Genomic DNA, 12808 nt, shown 5'->3' on the forward strand with positions numbered 1-12808 from the left:
CAATTCCACTTCAGCGAATATATCTGAAGAAACCTGAAACACCAATTTGAAAAGTATATGCACCCCCATGTTCATTACAGCATTATTTACAATAGCCAAGATTTGGAAGCAGCCCAAGTGCCCATCAGTAGATGAATGGGTAAAAAAACTGTGGTACATTTACACAATGAAATACTAGTCTGCCGTAAAAACGAAGGAAATCTTACCTTTTGCAACAGCAAAATGGACCTGTAGGGCATTATGGTAAGTGAAATAAGCCAGACAAAGACAAATACCATATGATTTCACTTATATATGGAATCTAATGAACAAAATAACTAACAAGCAAAATAGAAATAGACTCCTAGATAACAAGATTGACAGCTGTTAGAGGAGGAGGGAGTTGGGGGCTGGGTGAAAAAAGTGAAAGAATTAAGCCAAAAAAATCACTTATAAATATAGACAACAGTATGGTGAGTACCAGAGGGAAAGGGTGGTGCAGACAGGTAGAAGAGGATAAAGGAGGGATAAATGGTGACAGAATATTTGTCTTTGGATGGTGCACACACAATACAATATACAGATGATGTATTATAGAATTGTACACCTGAGACCTATATAATTTTATTAACCAATGTCACCCCAATACATTCAGTAAAAATTGAAAATAAAAAATAATCCCCAGTCAGGTCGTTCAGTTGATTGGAGAATCATCCTGTACCCCAGAAAGGTTGTGGGTTTGATTTCCAATCAGGGCACATATCTAGGTTTCGAGTTCAATCCCTGACCAGGGCACATATGGGAGAAAACCAATTGATGTTTTCTCTCTCACATCGATGGTCTCTCTCTCTCTCTCTCTCTCTCTCTCTCTCTCTCTCTCTCTCCCTCCCTCACCCTCTCTCACCCTCCCTCACCCTCCCTCACCCTCCCTCACTCCCTCCCCCCACCCCGCCCCTTCTCTCTTAAAAAAATAAATAAAATGTACCCTTGGGTGAGGATTAAAAATACTGTATAGTAGGGAATTCTGCTTATGCCCATACGACCTAGTTTCTTAGTGAAACTCTTGCATCATTACTGTAGAGAAATGGGACTATTCTCTCTAGTAAAGAACCGCAGATTAACAGTTATGATGGTAATATGAATCTTATTTGCAGTGTACTTTGGTAAGGAAAATAGGCATACTCTTTACAAAAAAATGATAGAGATTAGCTATTTCACAGTCATATTTATGTTTCTGACCTATCCTAAGTGTTGGAACTGATCACTAAAACAGTCTACTTTAAGGAGTCCCTCCTCTCACTCTGGTATCCCCTCACTATCATCATTCACTGCATTTCTTCACTGCTATTATCACTGTACTGCAAACATGAAATAAAACCTTAATTTTGACCTAGTCCGAAAGTCTACAATATTACTAAAGTTGTATCAATATGTAAGACTTCCTTTGATGTTAATAATATAGGGTGTCCAGCCCAGCTGGTGTGGCTCAGTGGTTGAGCGTCGACCCATGCACCAAGAAGTTGCTGGTTCGATTCCTGGTCAGGTTGTGGGCCCAGTCCCCAGTTGGGGGCATGTAGGAGGCAACCATTTGATGTTCTCTCTCATCAATGTTTCTGTCTCTCCCTCTCCCTCCTTCTCTCTCTAAAATCAGTTTTAAAAAAGAAAAATAATGTAGGGTGTCCCAAAAAAATACACACACAATTTGGTTATAAAGTTAGTGTTTATTAATGTATAGTTCATTTTCAAAGTGTAAAAGAATCTACAGAAAATTTTTTTGTCAGTGCCTGTTTTCAAACTGATGACCATTCTGGTCCAGGCACTGCTGATAACATGAAGCAGTGGAATCGCAGATATCAAGAATCATTTTGTTCGGGATTTGTATGCATTCTCTTTCAATAGCTGCTCTCAATTCTTCGACTGTTCCCAGTTTTGTACCGTAAAATTTATCTTTTATGTATCTCCATAAAAATGTATCTAGTAGATAAGTTTTCTTTGTTCAAAACTTAGTCTGGCTTCACCCATTATTTCAAATCAGTTAAACATGAAAAGGAGTGAGAATTGAGTAATCAGCTGTTAAAATGTGTATTCATTGTTTGGGACACCCTGTATTTTCTCCAGATAAATTTATCTAGATGTAGCCGAAGTAGCCATTTCATTATTAGATAAGTGCTATTTATTTTCAGTTACATATTATACACACACACAAATGATTGAAGTTTTACTATGGAATAATCCCAGTAAAGGATGAAGTGGTACTCTAGGATAAAAGAAACTTCCAAAGAATATTAATGTTAAACATATTTTTTGCTTTAATATTTTATATCTTTTTCTGCTTTTGAAATGAGCTCTCAATGACAAAATATCAAACTACATTTAAAAAATACAGCATCGCCCTGGCCGGTTTGGCTCAGCGGTTAGAGCGTCAGCCTGCGGTCCACAGAGACCCGGGTTTGGTTCCCGCTAAGGGCATGTACCTTGGCTGCAGTTTGTCCCCGGCCCTGGTTGGGTCGTGTGGGTGGCGGCCACTCAATGTGTTCCTTTCACATCGATGTTTCTCTCTCTTCCTCTCTCTCCTTCCCGCTCTATCTGAGTAAAAAATGGAAAAATGTCCTCGGGTGAGGATAAAAATAAATTTAAAAAATAATAATAAAAAAATACAGCATTGACACAATATGGAGAAGCCCACAAGGAAGAACAGATAGTAGCAGGTGGCAAGATGTGGGTGGGAAGTAACTGAAGCAGTGGTTACAAACGTCCCCAGGAAGCTAAAACTATCCAACAGGTTGTGCCTTAATGTTAGCACAGGTTAGACTAGTTACTACCTTGGTGGGTGGCCTCGGTGTATTTGGGTTCAGATTCGACATGGCAATGCAATTTCTTCCAGTTAAGAGTTCTTGGCTTGCACCAGTCAGGGTGGCCAGAGGGCACTGGACTAGTCTACTAATTTTTCAAAATGCTGTCATAGGCCTTATAGATGTACTGAGAGACTTCAGGAGCTCTACATTTCAGTGAGTGTATAATTGGGGTTTCCTGGCTGGATACGTAGCTCATCCAAAATCCAAATGCCATTAATGAGCTTCAGAAATTGAGACAGCATGGTTCTGCCTTTCCACTTTCCTCTTGGCAATGGTAAACACTGTTGTTTTGCAACTTGCTGGAAATGACATTCCTTAACCTAAAACTAAAGTTCATTTTCATTGGCAATAAATATCCTTCCATGTTGCAAGGAACATTGGGTGCTCCATTTTGCCATCTTATACAAAGAGTACATGGAGTGGTTATGAGGCAGCTGTAGTAGTAGACATCAATATTGTTTTTCAAAGCCACATGCAGGTTATTTAGAGGTTCTATTTTCATGATTGAGCCCAAGGTATTGAGAGGGAAGGAGTCATCAATGCTTTGGCTTGGCATTAATGGTGTATGGATGGCCAAAGGGGGTGACACCAAAGTTGTTCTTGTTAAACTGAACTGCAAAGCTTGTCATGCTGCAGAGTTTTGTTGATGAAGTTCATTTTTATAGTGTCCTTGGTGATGAGTAAATGTTCCAGAAATCTCCAATCCTTTACTGCAGGCAGCCAGACAGCCTTAGGAGAGACATATCTACCAGGTGCCATGCTATCCCTGTAGAGAGTTCAAATAGATCACTCAGACCACTGCTGACCACTGCAGGAGTAGGTAAAGGAGCAAAGGTTGCACGCATTGATGATGGGATGAAGGATTGTCCCACTCTTGGACTTCCTCCAATGCCCCCGCCAAGGTCAGCCAAACAGACTATCTAGTTCTCCTCCCAAGAGATCCGCTGCTCTCATCTGCATGGATACCGTGGCACACTGACTGGGGAACCAGGGTCAAGGTTTAAAGGTTCCCTCGGGTCACTTTGAGAAGGGATAGATAACCCAAAGCTGTTCCAGGTTGGTGGCAGTGGTTGTGCCAATAGGGCTGTTACCCACATCAGTGCTTCTATGATGTGTTGGCAAGTGTTTGTGATGGATTCCATGACTTCCTTCCACAAGAGCATTGGGAGGCTTGTGGTACACAGAGGCCAAAGAACCAATGTGGCATATTAGTTCATCCAGCAAAGTTGGTTCAGTAAGATCTGTCTCCTCAGATCAGTGTCTTCTCACACAAGATGACTTCTTTGATGAAGATGAGAGAAGCCTCCAATAAATACAGTCTTATCTCTGAGGTCATGATTACCATAATACTGTGTTGCCAAACTCAAGACCTGATGTACCAGCTCCTGGTTTCTTGAGAAACAGTTTATGGCAGTAAACAGTGAGATGTACCTTGGTGCTTTCATCATGAACACCTTCCAGGAAGCTCTCTAGTAACTCAGTTGTATTGTCAGTCCTTTCAGCATATTCTCCCACAATCCAAATCTTAGCTTCTGGTTCATCCAGTGAGTCTAAATTCTCTCACACAGTGTCCATGATAGTTTCACATTTGTTGGGGTATTTGAGGAAATATTCCCTGATTACAATAATCGCTTCCTGGACCACATAATTTACTTTGGTCTGAATGAGATCAAGCAAGGTGCTTACACAATGTTCTGCAGATTGCTCCACCTTGATGGCACATCATCCAGTTGCCCGCACAACTTTGGGAACAAAGTCAGCATCTACCTCTGTGGTATATCCCTTCAGTTCTGCCAGAACCTGAGCAATATTGGCTTGGGATGCCAAATGAATCATGATGTCTGACTTCTCTAGTTTAAAATAGATAGGAATATTATACTTTACAAAGAAGACTTTGATTTTCTGCTTCAAGATTTCAGGCTTTTACAACAAGTTCAGCTGAAGACTGAAGCAAGAGTAGGATCAGGTGGCAGCCACAGCAGCCTCAAGGACCTCAGCAACGATGGCCTCCTGCCCAGATTCAGACAATAGCTGGGTGCTTGCTGGCTCAGAGAGCCTGCCTGTGGAGACCCTGGGCCCAGAATCCACGATGGACCCCAAACCTCAGAGAGCTCTTCAGGGCCCTGGGAGCCCTGCCAAAACAGATGAAGAATTGGCTGGGACCTTGGATGGAGAAGAGATCCTTTTCCAGAGTGAAACCTCCCAGTCTGGTCCCATTCTGCCAGAGGAGACTGAGGCCAAGGGTGTCCTGGAAGGTGATGGTCCTGGACTGGAGCTCCCTGACTCAGGAGACATCGTGGCCCAGGGAGACTTGGAGGAGGCCCCTGTGGTGGCAGACCTGGGACCAGACACACAGGACCTGGAGGATCAGAGCCTCCAGCAGAGCCTGCCCTCATCCACCAAAGCAGCTTGGATCAGGGAGGCTGCCCTCTGCACCAGCAGTGAGGATGACACCGATGTGGATGTGGAGGGTCTGCGGAGACGACGGGGCTGGGAGCCCAGCACTCCTCAGCCTACCGTGCCCCTGGGCGCAGAGGACCAGGCCGGGGGTGAGGGTGTAAGCGGGGAGCTGGGCATTTCCCTCAACATGTGCCTCCTCGGGGCCCTGGTTCTGCTGGGCCTGGGGATCCTCCTCTTCTCTGGTGGCCTCTCAGAGTCTGAGAGTGAGCCCATGGAGGAAGTGGAACTGCAGGTCTTTCCAGATGCTACCCTGGACAGTAAAATGGCGGATGCTGTGGGGGATGGGCGGGATGGGCTAAGGCAGCAGCTGCAGGCCTCAGCGCCCCCTGACAGTGTCCCCAGCCTGCAGAGCATGGCTCTTCTGCTGGACAAGCTGGACAAGGAGAACCAGGATATCCGGCTGCTGCAGGCCCAGAAGGAAGACCTTCAGAGCCTGATGCACCAGCCCAAAGGTCTAGAAGAGGAGAATGCCCAGCTCCGAGGAGCCCTGCAGCACGGCCAGGCCTCCCAGAAGGCCCTAGAGTTAGAGCTGCAGCAGCTGCGGGCCCGTCTCCAGGGGCTGGAGGCTGACTGTATCCGGGGAACAGATGGGGTGTGCCTCAGCTGGGGCAGAGGCCCACAGGATGGCAAGGTCTCTAAGGAGCAAGGTCCTCAGGGGCAGGAGCCAGGCACTGGCCTCCTAAAGCAGAGGGAACAGCTAGAGGCTGAGGCCCAAGCACTAAGGCAAGAGTTGGAGAGGCAGCAGTGGTTGCTGGGGTCTGTGCAGAGGGACCTGGAGCAGAGCTTGAGGAATGCAGGCCAAGGTGACCCAGCTCACAGGGGCCTTGCTGAGCTGGGCCACAGGCTGGCTCAGAAGCTGTAGGGCTGGGGGAACTGGGGCCAGCACCCTGGGGGCCCTGCCAATGCCTCAGAAGCCTTGAGTCAGGAGCCCCACTTGCAGAGTTCTAGAGAGTGGAGTGGAAAGGAAAAGTGGCAAGATAGGCATGGGGACCGGAAGGCTGAGCACTGGAAGCATAAAAAGGAGAAAGCTGGCTGGGAAAGGAAGAAGAGCTGGGGGGATAAGGAGGACAGGGAGCTGGCAGGGAAGTGGAAGGAGGGCAAGCCGAAGGTGGAGGAGAGGGGCAAGAAGGATGGTAAGCGACAGGGCCCCAAGGAGCCCCCCCAGGAAAAGTGGAAGCCCCCACTCCTCTGGGGAAAGGCACAAACACCCTCAGTGGAAGGAAGGGGCTAAAGACAGACATGAACCCCTGCCATTCTGGGCAGAGCTATCAAGGCACAAGTACCGGACACCCCAGGGCTGCTCGAGTGTGCACAAGTGTGCCCAACAGGAGGGCCTGGCCTTCTTTGGCATGGAGCTGGCCCCAGTGCAGCAACAGGAGCTGGCCTCTCTGCTGAGGACATATCTGGCACGGCTGCCCTGGGCTGGGCAGCTGACCAAGGAGCTACCCCTCTCACCTGCTTACTTTGGTGAGGATGGCATTTTCCGCCACGACCGCCTCCGCTGTCGGGATTTTGTGGATGCCTTGGAGACAGCCTGGAGGAGGTGGCGGTGAGACAGACAGGTGATGACGACGAGGTGGATGACTTTGAGGACTTCATCTTCAGCCACTTCTTTGGAGACAAAGCACTGAGGAAGAGGTCCGGGAAGAAAGACAAACACTTTGGGAGCCCCCGAGTTGTGGGGCCAAGGGAGGAGCACAGTCACCACCGCAGAGGCTGAGGCCTGCTGTTACCTTACTCCTGGGGACTGCTGAACTGCCATCTCTCCTGGTTGGTGTCCCAGGATGTCCTTCACAGAGAAGAGCGAAATCCCTCAGCCCTATACTGATGCGACTTGCACTAGAAAAAGGCCTTAGTGGGGCCTGCCTTGCTGTCTGTGCACACGTATGGGAATGGTCAGGCCTGGACTGGGACCCTTGGCAGTCTGACTGTGTCACGCCAAATGTGAAAGGGTTGGGAGAAAAGCCTGGTTTGGGGGGTGGGGTGGCGGTGGGGGATGGTATTCTGATTCTGAAGCCAAAGCACTTTTTTCCTCTTGTATGTGTGCTGCTTCAAAGTGGGCCCTGCGTGCCACAGCCTGACCCGTGCCCCTGGGGTTTGAGAGTTGCTGGCTAGAGGCCCAGCATTTGGACTTTCCCTGGGGTTTGTTAGATTTGGAAGCAGCTATCCCTAGGGAGTGAAGTCCCCTTTACCCTGGCTTCTCACGTGGCCTCACCTCTCCTATGAACTGTAGACTCAGATCACAATAAAGAGCTGTTGGAGCCCTGAAAAAAAAAAAAAGATTTCAGGCTTTTTCTGAGCAATTAGATTGATGGTGCTCAGGGTGACGTACTGCACCTCTTGCTCCCCAGACAGCGGAGTGACAACAGAGGGAGCAACTTCTTCAGCAGTATATTATAGTAGAGTCCATTGGTAACAACTCTAGAGATCTCATTAAGACTTTTACTGCTCAGCTGGCATGAGATAGCTGGGGAGTTAGTGCTCACAGATGTTCTCAACCTCCCCGTCATCTTTAGGTTTGTAATTGGATAGGCAGCCTAGGATGAAAATCTGGCCCTATTCAGGGCTGTGTGCAGCTTGTTAATGTTCTGTGGGTTCAAATTGATGTAATTATAATACACTACGTGGCTCATTAGGAAACAGTATTTACTAAAGCATAATAATGAAAATAACAAACTTATAAACAAGATGGGTGAGGAAATAAATGAGATATAAAAGTTAAAATCCTCATCTACTATATAAGAAATCATTAGGTAATGAAATTGTTCAGTTAATATAGATAGAAATGTGAAAGTAAATACTAGAAGTAACAACTCAAGCAAGTAAGTGTAGCCACTTATGAAAAAATGGAGTGGGATAGGAGTAGGGTAGTAGGAGAGGGTAATGTTGGAGGTTTTTTTTCCTTATCCTTTAATCACTATTTAACTTTTAAAACTATATATATTGCTTTAGTAAAAATAAAAATTAGCTTCAAAAGTGCAAAGAACACTAGATTGGGTCATTGCCAGCCAATATGTATTAGAAAAATGTGAAAAACAGTAGGAGGGGAAAAAAGGATGACATTAATATAAGAAAGTAAATTTTTGGAGTTTTTTCCTTTTTTAAACTTAGGTTTATTGTTGAATGTTTTACAGATGTTCTCCATTTTTGCCCCCACTGATCCCCTCTTCCCCGCTCCCAACCCTCTCTTGCCTTCCCCACACGATTGTCAATGCCCATTGGTTATGCATATGTGCATATAAGTTCTTTGGTTTAGCTCTTCCCACCCCAACCCCTTTCCCTTCCTTTGAGGTTCATTAGTCTAACAATTAATTTGTACTTCTTAATTCCTTCACCTTTTTCACCCATTTCCCCAAACCCCTTCCCATCTGGCAACCAACAAAAACTTCTTTGTATCTATGAGTCTGTTTCTGTTCTGCTTGTTCATTTTGTTTGTAGATTCAATTGTTGACAGATACATATTTATTGCCATTTTACTGTTCATATTTTTGATCATCATCTTCAAGAAAATCCTTCAACATTTCATATAATACTGGTTTGGTGGTGATGAACTTTAGCTTTTTCTTGTCTGAAGAACTCTTTATATATCCATCAATTCTAAATGATAGCTTTGGAGGATAGTGCAATCTTGATTGTAGGTCCTTGCTTTTCATCACTTTGAATATTTCTTGCCACTCCCTTCTGGCCTGCAAAGTTTCTTTTGAGAAATCAGCTGACAGTCTTATGGGAGCTCTCTTGTAGGTAACTAACTGCTTTTCTCTTGCTGCTTTTAAGATTCTCTCTTTGTCTTTCACCTATTGTACTTTTAGTATGATGTGTCTTGGTGTGGGCCTCTTTGGGTTTGTGTCGTTTGGGACTCTGTGCATCCTGGACTTGTATGTCTGTTTCCTTCACCAAGTTAGGGAAGTTTTCTGTCATTACTTTTTCAAATAGGTTTTCAATTTCTTGCTCTCTCTCTTCTTCTGGCACCCCCATGATGCGAATGTTGGTATGCTTGAAGTTGTCTCAAAGACTCCTTACACCATCCTCATTTTTTTGGATTCTTTTTTTCTTTTTGCTGTTTGAGTTGTATTTTGCTTTCTGGCTTCACCTCCTGTACTGTTGATTCCCTGTGTATTATTCTTTATTTCAGGTAGTGCATCCTTCATTTCTGACTGGTCCTTTTTTATGTTGTTGATGTTCTCACTAACTTCCTTGAAGTTCTCACTAAGTTCCTTGAGTATCCTTGTAACCATGTTTTGAACTGCGTCTGATTGATTGCTTATCTCCATTTTATTCCGTTCTTTTCCTGGAGTTTTGTTCTGTTCTTTCATTTGGGACATTTTTCTTTGTCTCATCATTTTGGCTGCTTTCCTGTGTTTGTTTTTATGTATTAGGTAGAGTTGCTATGTCTCATAGGCTTCGTGGGGTAACCTATTGTAGAAGGTATCCCGTAGGGTCCAGTGGCACAGCCTCCCTGATCACTCCAGCAGGGCCCTCAAGGTGCACCCCTAGTGTGGACTTTACACCCTTCTGTTGTAATTGAGTCGTGATTGCTGTTGGCACATCAGTGGGAGGGATTTACTCAAGTTGGTCAGCTGCGAGGTGCCAACTGACCTCTGACTACCTTGGAGGATCACCTGTGCAGGGGCCCATCACATAGAGCAAGACTTACTTGAGTAGGGCTCTGGTACCCACTGAGTTCACTGCTTGAGTGTGTCACTTGTGGAGGTGGTAGGGTGGTGGTGCTTCAGCATGGTCTGAAGCTGTCCATTGGGTGTACTAGCTCTGGGGCAAGGTCAGCCCACTGCCTATGTTCTACCCAGAGCCACCAGGTATAAGCTACAGAGTGATCTGCTTGTGCTGGGTTTGCAAGGTACCCAGACAAAGTCAAGCTGTGAACTAAGGCTGGCTGCTTGTAGTGCCAGGCCTGGGGCCACTTAGTGAGAGGTATGGGGCTCACTGAGGCCAGATGCTGTTCGTTTAAGAGAATTTAGGAAACTCTGAAGCAGGATCCAAGACAGGCCAATCCGGTGGTAAAGCCACTGGAAACGGCTTGGGTGGGCCCGAAGGTTGGGTGGGACAGGGCCTCAGGGAGTCATCAGAGTAATGCAAACAGTGTGAGCCAGGTTGCTGGAGTCCCAGATATGGCACCCATCTGCCACCCCAGAGAAGGGCTCTCCAAAAGAACAATGGCCTCCCTACGGCTAGTCTGTTCAGCAGAAAGCTGCCCCTCCTGCTCTCGCCCCAATTCCAAACAACTCAGTTCTTCCCCCTTATGTCTCTGGCACCTTTCAAGTTGCCTCTCCAACGCTGGAGCCCAGAAGGAGCAAGTCTGAATTAAGTCCGTTTGCAGGCCCTTTAGGAGAAACTGCCTGGGATTCCAGAAGCCTCAGCCTCCCTCAACCTCAATTCCTGCTGGGTTTTACAGCCAAAAGTTATGGGGACTTCTCTTCCTGACATTGGAATCCTGAACTTGCGGAGGGCTGGTGTGGGATGGGGACCCCTTGCTCCTCAGGGAGGACATTCCCAGCCAAGGTATCTCTCCTCATTTTTATCTGCCCCACATGGGGTGGGACCAGCCTGTCTGCTCCTCCACCCTTCTGTCCATCTCAGTGTGGCTTCTTTTTTAATTTTGTAGTTGTAGGACTTCCATTCAGCTCTATTTCAAGTGGTTCTGAATGATAGTTGTTCTGTAGTTTAGTTGCAATTTTGATGTGGTTGTGGAAGGAGGCGAGAACCACGTTTACCTACACTGCCATCTTGACCTGAAGTCCCAAGAAAGTAAATTTCAAAGTAAAAAGCATTGAACAAGGCACAGAAGACCCAGCTTATTGTGATAAAATATTAAATCTACAATGAATAACTAAGTCTAATAAGTAACATCAAAAAATATAAAATTAAAAACTTAGAAATACCAGGAGAAAAAAGTAACTGGGAGACTTTAATATCATGATTATATCTTAGATTTGAATAAATAAGACCCAAAAATACTATATATGAATAGTATATGTTTTATTTTGTACCTTGCAAAGGGTGCTATTGCTTTCCTAGCATCCATAGAACATTTCAAAAAGTTTATCATATTTTAGCGCTGGCCGGTTTGGCTCAGCGGTTGTGTCTGCCTGCGGACCAGAGAGTCCTGGGTTCGGTTCCCGCTAGGGGCATGTACAAAAAAAAAAAAAGAAAAAGTTTATCATATTTTAAATCTCTATAAATTCAGTAAATTATACTGGCTATGTTCTCTGACTATAACGAGTATTACAAGAGCACTGTGCAAGGCAGAAGTATTGAGAGACTGACTCCCTGGCAGTCAAGGTTGCCTAGTGAAATGGCACCAAGTGGGTTGATATAGCCTGGATGATAGTGTCAAGAGCTCTGTCTTGGGAATGACAACCCTGACTCCTCAAACCACTGCACAAGCTTAGGGTCTGGTTTGGCCCACGATCCACCCTTCTATTTTTGTTATTAATATGTTTTTACTGATTTTTTAGAGAGAGAGGAAGGGAGAGAAACATCAACGTGAGAAACATCGATTGGCTGCTTCCTGCACGCCCCCTACCAGGGATCAAGTTCAACCCAGGCATGTGCCCAAGCAGGAATTCAACCAGGACCTCTCAGTCCATGGGACAATGCTCAGTCCACTGAACGACACTGGCAGGGCCACCCCTCTATTTTTAACCCACCCCTCTAAATATTACAAACCATCTTAGCTGATGGTACCCTCAGGAGAAAATTGTCTCAAGTCAAAAATCACAAAACATCTGAGAACAACACAATAAGTGACCAAAAAAAGAGAGAGAAAACAGCTGATATTAGCTGCTATTCCTCACATAAGTTGCTTAAAGAAGCAATTTTAAAAAAGTAAAACCACCAGCTTTATGCCTCTTTGAGAAAATTATCTCCAGACCTCACACTTAATTTTTCCTTTCTCTTGATCTTACTTATTTTTGAAAATAAAGTTTAAAGATAACTTTTACCTCAAACTTATGCAAACCTAGAAATAATTACATATCTCAATACTCCACCTTTTTTTCCTTCAACAAATGTTTACTTTTTATAATCAACATATAACATTATATTAGTTTTAGGTATACAGTACAACATAATGAGTCAATATATGTATATATTGCAAAATAATCACCACAATAAGTCTGGTTAACATCCAAAACCAAATAAACGTTGCAAAAATAAAGCCCTGGCCAGTTTGGCTCAGCAGTTAGAGCATCGGCCTACAGTCCAGAGAGACCCGGGTTCGGTTCCCACTAAGGGCGCATACCTCCGTTGCAGTTTGTCCCCGGCCTTGGTTGGGGTCGTGCAGGTGGCAACCACTCGATGTGTCCCTTTCACATCGATGTTTCTCTCTCTCTCTCTCTCTCTCCCTCTCTCTATCTAAACAAAAAATGGAAAAGTGTCCTCAGGTGAGGATAAAAAAAAAAAAACACTTCACATAGTTACAATTTTTTTCTTACGATAAGAACTTTAAAGATTTGTTATCTTAGAAATTTTCAATATATAATACAGTATTATCAATT

At 44.9% G+C, this 12808-nt stretch overlaps 3 protein-coding genes and 1 pseudogene across 4 annotated transcripts in view; 2 read left to right on the top strand and 2 right to left on the bottom strand.

Annotated features, from left to right (window-relative positions):
• The window catches only part of BOLL (boule homolog, RNA binding protein), a 70629-nt gene that overhangs the window by 42362 nt on the left and 15459 nt on the right, over window positions 1-12808 (top strand). The window lies entirely within an intron of this gene.
• Window positions 2920-7927, bottom strand: LOC118625509 (annotated as a pseudogene).
• LOC118625616 (pre-B-cell leukemia transcription factor-interacting protein 1-like) lies at window positions 4822-7014 on the top strand. Its single transcript, XM_036254653.1, is given in 3 exon segments — window positions 4822-6450; window positions 6452-6818; window positions 6821-7014. Coding segments are annotated over 3 exon segments (2175 nt in total). The 5' UTR covers window positions 4822-4836.
• The window catches only part of MARS2 (methionyl-tRNA synthetase 2, mitochondrial), a 33669-nt gene continuing 27909 nt past the window's right edge, over window positions 7049-12808 (bottom strand). The window contains exons 5-6 of the mRNA XM_036254652.1: window positions 7510-7558; window positions 7049-7083 (exon numbers count right to left, since the gene is read on the bottom strand). The gene's annotated coding sequence lies outside the window, so the exon portion shown is untranslated. The remainder of the gene's footprint in view (window positions 7084-7509; window positions 7559-12808) is intronic.

This window comes from Molossus molossus, unplaced genomic scaffold, assembly GCF_014108415.1.
Source record: "Molossus molossus isolate mMolMol1 unplaced genomic scaffold, mMolMol1.p scaffold_m16_p_11, whole genome shotgun sequence".
Taxonomy (NCBI): Eukaryota; Metazoa; Chordata; class Mammalia; order Chiroptera; family Molossidae; genus Molossus; species Molossus molossus.